This window comes from Megalops cyprinoides, chromosome 2 (genome assembly GCF_013368585.1).
Source record: "Megalops cyprinoides isolate fMegCyp1 chromosome 2, fMegCyp1.pri, whole genome shotgun sequence".
NCBI classification, from domain to species: domain Eukaryota; kingdom Metazoa; phylum Chordata; class Actinopteri; order Elopiformes; family Megalopidae; genus Megalops; species Megalops cyprinoides.
In genome coordinates, this window is record NC_050584.1 from 19,888,086 (window position 1) to 19,905,532 (window position 17,447).

At 39.6% G+C, this 17,447-nt stretch overlaps 1 protein-coding gene across 1 annotated transcript; it reads left to right on the forward strand.

Annotated features, from left to right (window-relative positions):
• Positions 1 to 3,257: 3,257 nt before the first annotated feature.
• On the forward strand, positions 3,258 to 12,991 carry LOC118795669 (transmembrane protein 236-like). Its single transcript, XM_036554324.1, has 4 exons — positions 3,258 to 3,529; positions 7,485 to 7,557; positions 11,804 to 11,927; positions 12,360 to 12,991. The coding sequence occupies exons 1-4, from the start codon at positions 3,258 to 3,260 to the stop codon at positions 12,989 to 12,991; spliced, it is 1,101 nt and encodes a 366-aa protein (XP_036410217.1).
• Positions 12,992 to 17,447: the final 4,456 nt, after the last annotated feature.

Sequence of the window (17,447 nt, forward strand, 5' to 3'; positions counted from 1 at the left end):
TGTTTTGGGGGTGGAAAAAAAAATCTTGTCTGCATAATATTCTGCCTAATTCCGTTATAGTTTGAAGCTGTTCCTACAAAAACCACCTTTTACAAACTGATGTTGTCGCTTAAATCCAGAAATTGTATGCGGGGAAAACTTGACTAATAACTTTGCATAGGTCATTATCAAAGGTTAATGTGAGCTGTTCATAGGATTTTTTTTCCTTTTTAAGTACAAACCTTGGGACCAGGGATTCACAATATTGCACTTTTGTTGAACTTCCAGGTTGCGGAAATCTTGACACTGTAGTGTGAATAATTTGGGAACACAAGTGTCTGTATGAATTATGGGTACTCCCTTATGTTTGAGATAAGGGTATGTCCTCTTTCACTGGACAGTGGTGGTACATTGTTGAAGCCCAAGGCTGGGTGGCAGGTCTGCATCACTGTATGTCAGCACTATGCTTTTGGATCCATTGGGCCCCTCTGCACCACTTACCTCTCAAGCACAAACATAACGGATTCTCCCTCAGCTGGACTGAAAAAATCAGCACAGTGGACAGTGATAGAACAATGACTGTACCCTGCAGAGATTTAATTCTCCAGAGGATGAGAATAGCATCCTGCTTACACTCTTAAAAAAGAGGCGTTCGGCCAATTTTCACCAATTATCACCCTTTCTACCTTTTTCCCAGGAGCTGTAGGTACAGACTTCATGGACACACTTGTATTAAGTGTTAATGACCCTCGGTGTCAAGGTTTTGTGATCAAGCCCAACTGTTAATGTATGCTTTTATTGCAACTGATTAATGTTTATTCACTGTACTATAACATTAGACCTAATGCACTGTCAAGGTCATGTAAATTTGTGCCTCAATTTGGAATTTAGACATGCACTAAATCGGATAGCTACAGTGACCAACACTTCTGACCTTTTCCCTCTTCTTGTAATAATGGAAGGATACACGTTTCACTACCACGCAAATAAAACTATCCTATATCTAAGCTGTAATGAGAACCGAGGGAAGATATTGTACACAATGTCTGTGTAATGTGAAGTGAGTGCCCATGATAAATGAGAACTTTGCTCAAGCTACATTAATTTGCCAGTACAAGTTGATGCAGTTTTGTACGTGTACGATTCATAAAAGCTCAGCACATTCAAGTTTTGTTTCACTGGTGCTCCATGTGATCACTCTTTAGAATATACATTATATATATATACAGTAAACTTTTATTATATATTTAAAATTCTTGTTCATGTGATAAAGGGAATCCTTTATTTGTAGCTGGTTATCAAGTAGGCTTCTATTTCAGCCTTGTCTGTTTAGGTACTGATGACTGGTGGGGTATATGTGATAATCGTTTTAACTTGCGACCAAGCAATAGTACATGTATGTTCAAAAGAAGCCGACTGAATCTCATTCCGGATCCTTTCTGCATGTATGTACTTTGTAGCAGAGTTTGTCTGTGGACACTACCATATAAAAGGAATATCAAAAAAGCAACAGATGTTGCACCCTTTTCATTTTTTGTACAAGTGATATTTATACAGTATTTATGTAATGTCTGTCATTCAAAAACTCCCCTCAGTATGCGATTCATCTCTTTTTTTTTTCTCTGACTATAGAAGTTTGATTATCTTGCACTATGTTTCTCTATTAAAAAAAACCCAAACAGAAAGCTTTGCTAGATAAGTCTCATTTTAAGACTGGAATTCGGGAAATGGTGATTTGCCTGAATCATTTATTGGGCTTCAATAAAGTAAATAGATATGCACATTGAACTGTAAGCATGTTTTTTTTTTCTTTCTTGTTTTTGAATGACTGGAGAATTGTGGAACATCAGTGTTTATTTTTGATTTATTGGAACAACAGTTTCACTTCGCAGAAAGAACTTTAACTCTAGCCAATGCAAAAAGTATTAGTCAAAAATATGAATGTAGTTAGAATGTTTTCATATACACTACTCATTCTAATGGCATCCTCCAAAATAATTACTACATTTGACTGTAACAAATAACTTGAAAGCCAGATACTTTTATTAAATGGTAGTTTGTTGGTATGGTTTGGCTGGCTCTCAGGCCAGACAGCGGTACAGTAGCTTGTTCAGTTATTCATCTGAGATTGTAGAACCAACAATAAACCAACAATAAACACATACTACAAAGCAATTTGTAATGATCTGTATCAGACAAGTGTCTTGGCGGTGTTTGATGGTGATCACCTACAACCACACCTGCTGGTGCTGTGTCAGAATATTACTTATATGACAGCTGTCTGCCACCAGGTGGTGCTAGGTGGCAAAGTTACAAGAATACAGGCAGGAATGGCTTGCCACAGCAAATAAAAAGAGAGAATATACTGTAATGTATGGGTTACATATTAGTCCTTCTGTTGTGACAGTACAGCACATGGCAACATATCAGATGTTCAGATTGGTCCTAATATGTCAGCTGATCTTCACATTTAGTGGAGAAATCAGACGTATCACAAGGTCTTTGTCTCCGGATCAGTGCTGTTAGCACAGGAATTAAGAGTAATGACTGCACTACTTATTTCTGATGCAAGCTGACTACAGCAACACAATGTAGTTTATGCTGATTGTTCTATATCTTAAATGCATGATGGATCAACTATAAGTAATTAATGCATTTTAGAATGACTTACTGGTTTCTTTGCTGTCATCAGCAATCTGAGCATTGCTGTCATTGAAAAGGATACCTGTTAAGGGGTAAGGTCCATGGTACCTCTCATGTGAGGCTTTTTTATTTTTATACTTGTGATTATTGAAATAGAGATAATATTTATTAGTAGGTATTAACTGTTATTATTGGATTGGACAGCTGTCAAGTGAGCGCTCCATATCAGCCATGTAATTTGATTGGTCTCTAAGTCCAAACAGACTTCAGCCTCACCACAGACCCCCCTCCCCGCCCCCATGGCCTTTGCAGTTAATCCTGGGCTTTTTCTCTGCTTTCTAAAACTGCGTGTCAAAAACTTGGCACTTCAAGAGAGGGGATGTGATTCTTTTGCGACTCAATAAAAATACCAAAAGGCAAACGTGATGGGCGCACAAACGTCACCGGGGCAATAAAGGTATACAATGCCTAGTGCAGTGTAAGCAGAGTGAGCAGGGTCCAGGACTCAGTCTGGCGTGTGGAAAATGCTAGTGGATACAGACAATGCTGTGAGGCCTGTGTTGCGAGGGAAAGGGATTGCCTCATAGAGACAACACTTTTTTTTTTTTTTTTTTTTTGGCTGCAGGGGCGACAGAATGGGCTCGGGGAAGAAAATCAAGTTCGCCCTGTGTGAAGTGCTGCAGTTTGCGGGTCTCTGTGTGCCCGTCTTCATCGTCATGCAGAGGTTCGCCTCCATCATCCACCAAATCAAGAGCCACGCGCAGCCGCCGGGAGACGCCACCACCGCCTACTGGCTGATCGTGGCCACCTCCATCGCCTATGTCACCTCCGTGGCCCTGCTGGTCTGGGTGCCCATGAAGTACATGGTCTTCAAGAAGAGGAAGTTCTTCACAGAGAGGAAGAAGTGGTGAGTGTGGCCTGGTTGCAGCCGGCCTGGCCTGCTTTCCCTCTCTCGTGCACAGGGTGGGCTCTGATGTCTATCTCTGTCCTGTTGGTCCTTTTTCCTCACTGTGGTTAAACTCACGGGCAAGGTCACTGGATGCTGGGAATAGGGGCAAGGTGTAATTACTGCAGAAGATGTTTGGCAGGATGTGTGTAGGCCCTGGAATGCTCTTTTCAGCCGGACACAATGATGCAGAGTGAATGCTACATTCGGCTGTCCTTCACCTCATTCCTTACATCGTAATCTTACCGTCTCCTTTGTGAAAAGCAAAAAGGCTGTAGTCACACATTTGACTCCCTGGACATCTGATAGCAAGGAGTCAGACTTAAGAGATCATGGCAATTACTTATCTGTTAACGCCACTGTATCTTTTAGGGGCAGTGTGAAGCTTGCTGAACGTATTTGACTTGGCATTGTGTCCTGAGTGTTTTTAAGAGTTTGATTAGAAGACTGACTGTGGTGACAACATAATGATTTTGAACACGATGATTAATCTTGGTAGACACATTCTTGTGGAGTCTCCGTCTTCAGGCTTTGGGAGGGGATTGGCAGAGCATGGATTATGAGCCGGTGACAGTCTCCCTCAGTCTTAAAGCACTGTGAGGACTGTGGTACTGTATGTACTACTGATAATTCTTTGAAACACAAAGAAGAAGTAGCACTGAAGTCTGAGGAAATGGAGGTTTTTGGGCACACAGATGTAACCTACAGCTTACGGTTGGTACGTAGGACTTTTTTTTCCATAGCTCAAGGACTTTCACTTCCTTCACATAATAAATTCTGCCCACACACACACAGATAAGCTACAATTAACCATTTTCTGGTCCCTTTTCAATTTTGTTGGGCTTTCTCTTGATTTGAGCCACATGCCAAGTTTTTAAGACCCCATGCAGTTTTGCTTAGTAAGGAAGCGTGGAGAAGAGAAGCTCAGCAAGTACATTTCAAGACTACAGCCATTGAACCAAATATTGCCATGCATGTTACTATTATTCTTGACAGGTACTTATATGAACATTCTGATAAAACATGGCCACACAGAGCAAGGTAAACAGTAAGATTGAAATATTTCTCTTTCTTCGATTTGACAAGTTTCTACATGTGGGAATGTAGAGATAAAAACATGAACTTGGGTACCCAGTGGAAAATGTGTTCCCTGTGGAGAGCCACTGATTTACAGAGCTCATCCTGAGTGCAGAATGTTACAGCCACAGGGCACATGACATTTGATAAGAGGTTATTAAAGTAGCTCACAGCACAGAAGCCCCAGGGCCATTCCAAGGTCTTATCTTGAAGCCACTGTCTGTGAGGGACGTGCGTGCACAGTAATGTCCATTATCACACACCCCCTGAACACCTCAAACAACCTCAGCTACATAACAGCCATTAGTCTCAAGTATCTGAGTGTCATGGCAACAGTGTTACCTCTGTGGAATGCTACTGTATGCTGATGACATAATGTACTGTATGCAGAAGACTGGAACAAACGATCTCTTGAACAGCCTGAAATATTATTTTTGAAGACTGTTAGCCCAAACCTAAAGTAACACATATGTACAGGCCATGATCACTATTGTGCACCTTGACAAACACAGATAATACGCTTTTATCCATTTATTCATCTATGGATGTATATATTTATTTCTTTTTTTCTTTATCTATTTATTCATTTATTTATTTTCAGTGAAATATATATCATATAACCTACATTCTGCCATACAGATGCTTCTTGATGCTGTATATTTTCCAATAACTTGTATTGCAAGCGCAGCTAGCAAGATGCACAACACCACCATAAAGCACTTATTTAGTCACGTAAGACAAAACAAGCAGTCTTCCAAAGCAAACCCGCCCACTGTTTACAAAATTCTTTTTGTGCTCATTGGCCTTGTGTTTCTTTCATCTCACCGTCTGAAGGGAATGTGGTCTACAGGTGTCTCATCCCAGTCTTAATTTCTGAAGTGTCTGGATGCAAGACATCTTTTCTGTTAACGTCTTGCATTAGCCAGTAATAAAGAACACTCCAGATGCCATATATTTAAGCTTATATATAACAAGCTGCATCTGTAAGCCCTATGTTATTTTAGATTATTTTGCAACATTAACACTATTATTATTTTTTCTGGTTTTTCTGGTTTCTGGCTAGCTAGATAATTATCCAAATATTTTAATAAATTTTTGTGAATTTCAGCTGGCTTCAACAGATATGAATATTGGCTCCATATTATGTTGGTATGTAAACAATGGACTTAAAGTAGTTTTAATGGGTTTCCCCATTATCCTCCCTATCATGGTGGATTAAAATGGGAGTGACAGGAAGTAGGAACAGGTATTCCATGGTGAGTCTCATTATCCCCAATATAGATAGCATCTCCCAAGTGCAAAATTAGAGCTATTAACATGTTTGGATGTCAGTATTTTTTCGATAATTTGTCATATCTACTAGGAACATTTGTATGAAACATTACATTTTAACAAGAAGTGAATACATCTGTGCAGGAAAGAACCTGAAAGTGCAATTAGAATTAATATGGTTAAATGTTTCTTTTGCTTATCTTGACATCTGATTTCACTTTAAGCATTTATTGGGTGAGGGTCCTGTTCCAACTTCCTAAGGATAAAAATGCTTTATTTGCAGGATGCGTTTTCTTGTGTAATAACAGGGTTATCATTTCATTTTGAAAGCATGAAGTTTGTGTGCAAAGGAGCAATTGTGTTCACATGCTGTATTTGTATGAGATATTGACGGAACAGTCAGTGCTATGTTTGGACAATTGATATCTGGAATGAACAAGACGATCACATTTCACGCGAGCAGTTTAGAACCTTCATTAGTGGTGAGCAGTCTCCATGTTTCAGACTGACACAGGGATTTGAATACTTACCCGCAATACTACAACCAAGGAAAACACAGCTCAGGAATGCTGCTCTGGTCTTTTACAAAAGAATAATGATGAGTGGAGTCAGCAAAAACGTTAATCATAACTGGTTTATGTGAAGCCTCTAATGTGATTATCATAAAACACATTATTCATTAACAAACTCTAGTAAATGATTTGTTATGGAAGTATGTAACATTAAACGTTCACTGTTTATTTTTAAATTCCACAGCTAATTGGAACCGCCAATTTGAACAGTTTTATGAGAACATCTTCTATATGTGTGTCTGGGGCATGAGTCAGGAGTGTGAAAATGAACAGGGGTCTGTTGATGTCCTGGGTACTACTCTGTGGGGTTCAAAGGTTTGTGACAGAAGAAGGGATTAAACTGTCCAGTTAACGCATTACATTTTTCCTATTCTTATATATTACTGTTGCTTAGTATGTTGGGCAGTGTAGTGTTGAGGACTTGAAACTGATAAGTTGCTGGTTTGATTCCCTGCTGAGGCACTGCTGTTGTAGTCTTCACAAGGCACCTAACCCACAATTGCCTGAGTGAATATCTAGCTGTATAAATGAATTTAACTGTAACCGATATAAGTTGCTTTGGATAAGACTGTCTGCTACATGATTGTAATGTAATAAGTATTATTGAATTTGTATTTTTATTTTATGTTATTGCATGTCTGTATTTACCATGGAACTGGTTATTATTGGACCGTGTGATGGATTGACACGTGTTCTGACATGGTGTGTTGTTTTCTGTATACACTGTAGTTCATATGGCCTTATTATAACACACCTTGCACAGATAAGCTGCTTTCAAGCTGCTTTGAATAAGAATGTAAACGATGACATCCGTCTTATGTCAAAGATGAATGTTGACAAAGATATTTTCCCATGCACATTTTTTTCTCCCAGCTGGAGATAGCTCCCAGTTTTATTCTAGGATGTTGAGCAGATGTTTTTGCTTTCACGGGTCTAACATGAAAAAGCATCTGAAAAAGCATCACTTGACCTGAGCCTCTTTCTCTCTGTTTTAGGAGACCAGTGACCCTGGCCTATGTGATTCTGTCAACATTGCCCTGCTTTGCCTTTCTGATTGCCAGCTCTGAGGTAATGCCATCATGTGGTGCATAACTGTTTTAGGTGCTATTGCACGCTTTCAGTGACTCTACAGTCTGTGACCTTTAACCTTATTTCTGCTCTTTCTGATGACCTTTCTGACATTTTTGCATGAACGCATTCTGAGTGTCATTCTAACCTATAGAATCGGTGGTCTGCTTAGATTACGGTCATTGAAGATAGGTCTTCTATTGCCTCTGGCTTGGTTTACTTCACTTATTTGCTAGAAATTAGTTTATTGACTCACAGTATGTACAAATATCACTCTTTCTTTATTACTTCAATATTTAAACCACATTTACATAATGTGATTATGAAAATATGCTATCCTACATTCAGATTTGAGTTATTCTGTGAGGAATTTAAAACAGCTTTGTAAAACAGGCTTTGTGTTACAAAAGTAGGTTTAATCATCAGAATAAAAATAAATTTACAGAAATCATCTACTTCATCATTTCTTACAAGGTGGTAATGCCATAGATTGCTCGTCATGGTATTCTTTTCCCAGAAGCAATCATATTGTTAATTTTGTCTCATGTGCTTTATTACACTTGCATCCATAAACAAAATGATTGTGCTCAGCATTTTATTCTGAGATTCATCTCTGATCCCGTATCTTAAGGGATCTGCTCTGTAAACATAATTACTGTGTATGCACAACGTGTCCCTCCATGCCTTTGTCTGTCTGTTTTTGCTTTTCATAATTTGCATGGTCTTCCAATAACTGGACAGCTTTGCCCTCATTATTGGAGGGCAATGCCATCTGAGAGCAATGTACAGTAGACCACCACACCATTCTTGGTGGTTGCTTGAAGTCCATGGATGGCTGAGCATGTGGGCCATCAGCTGATCTTCTGAAGAGTACACACATATGACACTGTGATGGCCATTACTCATAGTGTGACCATTGTGACCATTTTCTTGAAGAACGCCATGAGAGGGACACCTGAAGTAGCAAACAGTCTGTTGTTACGGCAGTCGTGTCTGTAGCAGTTACAGTAATAGGAAAGACCAGGTTATCAGGATGGCCTCATACATGTTTTTTTTTGCACTGCTGTTGTTAGTCGTTTGGGCTTTTCCATGTGCTGCTGATCTGAAAATGCAGCTGATTCTGACAAGAGGTTTCAGGTTTCAGACAATAATTAAATAATATCAGCATCCAGACAATAATAAAAGCTTACTGGCTAAATGGAGGTCATGCAGCCATGCCAGTGGGACAAGGCTATTTGCAGAGTCACTTCTTGTCCATCTGCTGAGTGCAGACGGACTTCACCACCTGAGAAGTATCAATGAGCACACACACTACCTGTTACGCCAAAAAGTTGGATTTAATAATAAGCAAAACTGAAAGATCCCAGAACAATTATATGCCATACGTAGCCAGTAAACTATCATTTGAAACATCTAAATATCACAAGCTTTTGGGCTTCTATTTCATCCTTGTTCAACATAGGAAATGGCATGTATCAATGTATTGATTGTTTATTTGATTGTCTTTAATTTTATAAGTCTATATGAACACATAGTAACAGTGTAGTTTTTTTTGTAATTTCTCTGTGAAGTAATTTTAAAATCAGCTTGGTCATTCCATCCTAGTTCAACCTGCTATCTGTTGTGTGACATTATCTTTGGCCTGTGCTGCTTTGAAATAAATGCTGAACACAAACTCATGCTGAAGTGTCCACCTATGTCACAAAGTGTCATCATTGTGTATTGCATGTTTATATTGTAGACACGCTCTCAGGGTACATTGTGAATGGCCGATGAAAGAGAGGTGGTGAGGCTGAGGTGAAAGATGATGAATTATAAGCACTGAGAGCTGGACAGCTGTACGAGCAAAGACTTATCTCACACTGGAGGTCTGATAAGCAGCTGTTCTCCTCTTCCTGTCTCTGTGTGGCCGTCAGATCAACTGACCATGAGCCAGCTTCGGCAGGGAGAGTGGTCAACTCAGGTCCCAGCAGTTGCAAAATGTATTTTTCAAAAAAAAGTCATACACTCAGGTCAGCTCGTGCTTTGTCATTTCTATTGTAGTATTCTGATTTCCTAGCTTTGATCTCTGGGTAAGGTCCCCTTTAGAAACCCAAATGACTTGCGACCTACACCACTGCGTGTGACATTGAAATGATACCTAAAATACGCTCAACAAGACAAGAAAAATGAAGGGTGGCAGTGTAGCATTGTGGTAAGGAGCTAGACTGGTAACAGAAATGTTGCTGGTTTAATTCCCTGCCGGGGCACTGCTGCTGTACCCTTGGGAAGGGTACTTAACCCAAAATTTCCTCAGTATATGTCCGGCTGTATGTAAGTGGAAAACTTGTAAGAATTGTAACCCATGGATTAGCATAAAATGCTAAATGACATTTATGTGATGTAATGGATAATTCATGGATAATGTGCGAATGTGAGTTTGGTTGGACGTCTTGATGCTGTTTTTCTGAAGCATGTAGGGGGTCAGGACCATGTTTCATTTTCACTCGTGCTGTTTTATTGGCTTGTTTATTCAGTCAGCAGAGTCTAACCTCTGCAATAGGCAGTAAAAGTAGCTCATATAACCATATGTTTCCTGATGGTTTATTCAAAGGTCATGTCTGAATTTCCTCAATACTACTCCTGTCCAGAATTTTTCCTCATATACAGAGCATCTACAATAATATTATAATTTTAATATTATTTATACAGTATAATAGTAAACTAAAATAACATACTCCTCCTTGCATCTCACAATCCAGCGTCAGATGTTTGATATTCATGTTTCAACCGGTAAACTGGACAAAGATTTGGACATTTCAGCTTACATGCAGTTTACCTCTGACTTGTGTATCACCTGTGACAAAACAGCTGAAGCACAAACATTCGCTAACGGAACTAACTAGTGCAGGAAATGGCAGGAAAAACGCTGTGCCACATACGCTGTGTAAGAGAAAGACAATGGCAAGTCATACAAACTCCACCCCTCTGCCCCAAAGCCCCATTCCAGAGCAGTATTCCAAGGACAAAATATTCCAGGAGCCAGCTCTCCCCTTTGTTGTTGTAAGTGAATAGCTCATTATCAGGCTGCACAAGGCACAGGGCCTGTAGACAGACAGCCTGTTATCAAGCGCCGAGAGTTGTCAAAGGGGGTTGGAGCTGACCCCGAAAGGGACATCCTTTCAGGAAACCAAAAAGAGGCTGAAAAAACAAACAGGATCAATGCCATAGCCTCAAGCTCTTGTTTTGTTTTCATGAATGAATTATTATTCAAAAAAGGGTCTTTTTTTTTTTTGGTTTTTATTGCAAATGAATGCATCGTCAGATTTCCAGATTTATTTCCAGTTTTTCTCCATCCCTTTTTCTTATAAAGATTCAGTGACTCAAAGCTGGCAATATTCTTTTTTTTCTCTCCTGGAATACCTGTCAAATTGAAAAATGGACCGTGACAGCAATTATCACGATGAGGGCAGGAATGCTGCCCCTTCTGCTCCGCCATTTCCTGGATCCCTGCTGGCAATCAGTGGAGGTCGTGCCCTACAGGCTTGCATAGTGGACACAAACCTCTCACCCACAGTACTAATGTGAACTGTCCACTGAACCAGAGTGGACCTCGCATCATACAGATTTCAGCATTTGTAGGCTATTGGCACATTTAGGTTCATAAGGGTGCACTGTTCACAGCGGTGAGAGCCATAATTGACAGATCTTTTTTTTGCCACACACACACTTGCATACAGGTAGACATACTTTGTAGTTGGAATATTTTGGCATTATACCTTCTTGATTACCTGCGATCAGATGTCTGGAATTTTTAAAAAAAAGGCCATCAGAGAGATTATTGGCTCATACAATGGTTAATATGAAAGACCCTTATCAAAAATACTATCATTCTTTTTATAAATTTGCTGTGTACATAAAAGTTATTCATCACATTTTTTACATTTATTCATTTGGCAGATGATTTTATCCAAAGCGACTTACAAGTGAGGCAGTATGCAGTATAAGCAAACATTCATATAAGGAGTCAACAATATTATAAGGTACAAGGTACAAGCTAGCTGCTAGAGATATGAGAGCATTAAACCATTAGATCTGTTTTTTTATATAAATAGCATTAATAAATAACAACCATTAAATGCGAGTCATAATGGGTATTGAATAAAATGGGGAACAAAGTTGGAATATGCCCAGTCACTGTACTATTTAGAAGTGTGATGTTGCTAAACCCCCTGCTTTCCTTTTTATGGTCTTCCTTCTCTCACAGGTGCAGATCAATAACGGCATGAGATATGATACATTCACTGAGCTTCCCGTGTCGCTGGTTCTCTTCTCGCTGATCTGCATCGACATCATTGAAAGGATTCGCCACTGCCGCCTCACTGGGCAGGGTAGGCCGCCTCCGTCCATGTGATCACCTGATCAGTCCTTTCTCCTGAAAAGAACAGTGTACGAATCACAGGTGGCAATAGACGAGCACAATAATGTGGGCTATGGCCTACACAGGAAACTTTTCTGATGTCACGGGCTTTGAGAAACACGTTCCCTAGGGAGTTTTTCAAGCGTGGTGCTGAATAGTTTCTAACCATTGTGAACGAGAAGTAGGTAATGGCGCAATGAAACGCACACATCATTATTTGTCTGCTAGCGATGGTTCCTGTCCACCAGGAAGTTCAAATCATCACCCACTCTGAGACTTTAGCTGTTTAAGATTCTCATAACAGGCCATCCTTCCTGTGCAGATTTGCTGTGTTGCAGCAGCGCGCCGCCATTCAAGGCTAATAATACTTGTACCATTGTTTCTCTTCTTGTCATCCTGCCAGCCAACGAACTTGCGAGAGATGCCGAAATACCCTCCACGGTGCTCACACACGTGGAGCAGGTGGCACCGGTGATGACTGTAGCGGGCCAGCTCAGCACCGACAGAGAGCGCGGCGGGGCCAGTCTCAGGCCCGAGGCTAATGGCACCGTGCCAGGGCTTCCAGGTAATCAGGAAAGACAGTTCAGCATCTCGGGTCTCAGTTCCCGCACGGCCAGCACGGCCTACCACTTCCCCACTTACGCTTACTCCGGGCCGCTCAAGTTCCTGTGCGCCAGCGACATGAGGGCCGAGCTCTTCGTGGAGAGCTTCATGTTCTGGTTCGACACAGTGGAGATGGTGCGGGTGGCGGGACACCCTTCCGTCTACTACTCCGGCTGGGTTTTCCCCATATACATCTTCAGCTACCTGTCCGTGCTGCGGCTGATAGTCATGCCCCACAGCCCCTTGCTGTCCTCTCTAGGGGTGGTGCTGCAGGACCTCCCCTTCCTCTTTGTCCGAATCGCCTTGATCGCCATTTTCGGCTTTGTCACGCCCCTGCTGTACCTGATGAAGAACCTCCTGGTGTCTCTCGCCTTCATATACTTCAACTTCATGACCAAGCTGAGGATCTTTAACACAGAGAGGATGTTCTGAAGAGTGCTGGATGACAGATGAAGTCTGCTCGTGAGAGGAGGAACAGGCTTAGACAGAGGTTCTCAAACTATAAAAGGGAACATTTTGAGTGTTCCAGAGTGGATATTGAGGACACACAGGCAGTGTCAAAGGACAAGATGTTGTCTTGGTGTTATGTTATTTCCTCCGTCACCAGTAGGTGGAGTGGAGGTTATGTGATCACCCACATGTACCTGTTTGTCGGTCAGTGAACAGGATAACTGGAAAACATGGATGGATTTGGATGAAACTTGGTGAAATGATTGCCGATGGTTATATGGTTTCCTGTTTGTTCCAAGTTGTTTTTATTTTTTCCCCCAATCATAGTAAATTGACATGGTAAAGTGCCTCTAACGTCAGTTCCTACTAATTTTATAACAGGAAGACACGGTTTCTCCATTACCATAAAGTGCAGTGAAGGTGTATGAATATAAGTCAATGTTATTATTCATCCTAGGTTTATTTTTTTGCAAAGTTACAATCATATGCAAAGATAGGTTGAGTTTATACCACTTGCACATAATTTCTTTCTCTGTAAAATAAAAAATCTGAAAAAGGATGTTTCTCTGGTGGACTTTTTAGCTGTGGAGTCTGTCATCATTATTCTCCATAGTGCAGATCAATTGTAAAACTGTCACAGAATCACTCAAAACCCACATACTGGTCCAGACAGGCAAGGACACTGCACCCTTGCCTTTGTAAAACCGCGCTGTTTGACAGTTGCAGCATTTTTACTTTATATAGCATGCTGTTTTGAAAATTATGTTGTTTACAAATGTAAGGTGGAGTATGTATGCAGTGCATACACAGATTTACTCACAACAAGTTGCTGTTTTCAAAAGGAAAAATGCTTCAAGAATAAAACATCAGAGATCTTCAGACCCTTGCCAGAAAAATGCCTCTTAATCTGATAAACTCAAGCGTGTACGGCATAATGTACAGTATACAGGAGACCCATTCACAGTTTCCACTATTTGAACTGGGTCACTTTCCCAGGATACAGAGGCAAGAGGCACCAACACTTTCAGTTCACTCTCATTTATTTCATACATCACATATGTTTGTAAGTGGTAGGAAATTTGTTCCATAAGGGCACTTAGAAACAAAAATACTAGAAAAAAATAATATGGCATACAAGTAGTAAAATACAATTAACTGCCAAAGAAATAATATCATGTGCTGTAAAAATGGAATACACATTTACTTCATTAACATATCTGAATGTAAAGTAATTTAGATGCATTATTACTCACCAAAGCTACAGCTGTTAATTATCACTAGCATGCTGCACTGAACTCTTCATGTTTTCTGCTTGATTTAAAATGGTTTTAATTGTGGACTGGGCTGCCTTGGACAAACTTGCCACTTCACTTTTCTTTCCCCCAACTGTACTCTGTTAAGTGACTGGGGTAAAACAAAGTGAGTTGTGGGACATGGAACCAATCCCCTTTGGGCTATTATAGGTATTATAGGTACTATTACAGGTACTAATGGTACTCTTATACCTACTATTGGAGTGCAGTGTTTGCATATCTCCCCATTGGTGAGAAGTACCTCTAAGAACATTCTGGTGAGGTTCCGCTGTATTGGCATCTGGTATTGGCCTAAATTAGAAATTGTGTAAATTAACACGCAACTCAATAAAAATGTAGGTTGTTTGCTGAAGGTGTTTGAAATACTTTGTTCTCCCTTTACTGATCAAGTTCCTGTGACTCTGTGCCTCAACTGATTTTCAATGTTGTGTTGGCTGAATGTATAGTGCTCTATATTCTAGTCCGCACCCTCCTTACCGCAGACTGTAGCAGGTACAGGGTGGATACTGTGCTGAGTGCAGGTTCAATTTAATTTCACTTGCTTTCATTTTACTCCTAAAGACATAAAGGGGATGTCTGGGTTTTCATTGCACTCTCAGTGAGGTCAATTGAGCCTTCTTATTAGCAAATTATTAATGAATACACCTACATTAGGTGTATATATATCATGGAGATAAATTTATTATTATATAAATTTATTGAACACATGTACAAATCCACTCAGGATAAGTAGAGAGTAATGCCACATAAGTGTAAATAATCAAGTAAAAAAATAATTAGAATAAAATTTCATCAAGTTGTTTTGAACAGTAACTTACCCACAAGGAGCAACCTTGGTGACAATAAAAGTACCCTCATATGCAATATGGCATAGCAGGAATTCCCCCATAAACACCCCCCCGTACCAGACACTGCGTAGGTACTCACTCATAGTGGTGTTGACATACACACTTCCTTAGAGTGGGTATATATTGGGGAACTACTATACAAACAATACCACTCTATTTAGCTGACCAAAGCTGAATTATTCTATAATACAAATGAAGCTGCATAGGTCCCTTGACCAACTCAAGGGTCTTGTTTACATGCACAGTAATACTGAGATAAAAAAAAACACTCCTACATTGGTAGAAGTCATGTAAACATCTTTCTTGGATTATTTTAATGTGATTAAGATCTTAATCTTAGTCTAGAAGGACATGAACAGTATGATAAGTGGGATAATGATGCAGAGTGGTTCTATATGGCTATAGCTATGGCTGTAGCTAGCTACTTCACCTGAATGAAAGTGGTGAGAGAGAATAGGGAACAGTAGCAGGCCAGTCTGAAATGTTACTCTGGTGCAAATGCCTCTGCTCCCTCATATTTCCAGTCTGTAATCAAATCTCACATGAACTGCTTAAATTAACATATACAATAATTGCATCATTGCGTGCATTTAAACATAGTTAATGACATTTAATGCTGTGATCCTATTCTATATTACATAATATGTACATAATTTTTTATCGAAGAATATCATTAATAATTTTGCACTATATAATTTCATTTTGTTTGCTTATGTTTATTTATCACATAAACAGATGTGCCAACAAAACCCCCTGCTTTTGTACTGAAAATTTCAGAAAATACAGTGTAAAATTCTAGGAAACCTCTTTTTGACCTCTTTTTCCTCTTTTCATTTCCACTTTTTGCTGTACTTCACTTTCTGAGGGCAACAATAGCTGATCCTCTTTTCTTGTTTAATTGTATGTCTTCTCTTTAACCCTTTATATGAAATTACTATGTATTTTTTATGTTGAGAACATTCTTTCATTTATCATTAGAAAATCTCAATAGTGGTGTGGCATATAACATACATAACTGGGAAGTAAAGAACAGGTGCCAAAGTAAACAGGGTCAAGACATCTTGCAGTTCATGACTAACAGGGAAAGGAGCTTTATATTGATAATTGGTATATTTTATGAAGGTAAAATCCTATTTTACCCAGGTGTTAAGGTGATTAAGGTGACATCATATAATCAAAATGAAATTTTGAAAAGCAGAAGCCCAAACAGTACTGAATCTAAATACTTTTAAAAATTAAACAGAGCAAATACATTGGATGTGTACAAAACTCAAATATTTACATGGATTGCTTGATCTGATTCCAATACTCTAATTCACAAACTGTACTATGAATTAAAAGTAGCATTGCTGTAAATGTGTAGCTCTGCTGTGTGGAATATTTCAGATGGCACATAGTTCTGACATATACAATAACACTTATGTCTAATTTATCTCAACAAAAATAAACAGATGCTCATGTTTGTTTTGATACATTTTTTGCTGAATAATCCTGGTTTAGTGTTAAAACTTGAACGCTAACTTATTTTTAAAGTTTAACAATTAGAATTACATCCTGTATAGCCTTGACATTACTTTTTTATAATTTCAAGGACCAGAAAGCTATGTGCATAGCATTTTTCATGTATGATATTTCTTTTGATGAAAGATGTACAGTACCAGTCAAAAATTTGGACACACTTTTCTTTATTTATTTTCCACATAGAATAGAATGATAGCAAAGTCTTCAAATCCATGAAATAATGCAAATAGAATCATGGAGTGATCAAAAAAGTTATAAACAAATCAAAACTATCTCATGTTTTAGATCCTTCAAAATAGCGAAAAAATAATAATAATATTTTTTTTGGAAAGAATATGTAGGCATCAACTTTTTATATTTGTCTAAGAAACAAATTTGAAGCATTCAGGCATAAGTGTTTAGATCAAAATGTCTTTGAATGCATGTTTCCCATTCTCGTAATCAGGTGTGTCCAAACTTTTAGCTGGTTCTGTCGGTTTTTCTCGGTTGGCGCTATACTATTTCCAGCCAATGGCACAGCAGAATCGTTATGACATGGTATGGCCTCTCCTGGGGTGGCATGACCTGTGGAAATGAGAGGGTTCGCCGCGGCCCGGGTCCTGGCTGTCCTGGCCACGTCGGTGCCGCGTGGCTCTCTCTTCCTCTGGCAGGATGCAGGATTTCCTCTGGTCTGTCCCCTCTTTCTGGAGACCCCCCCCCCATCCCCCCATCCCCCCGCCCCCCGCCTTCCGTTCCGCTGCACCCAGGGTTCCTCTC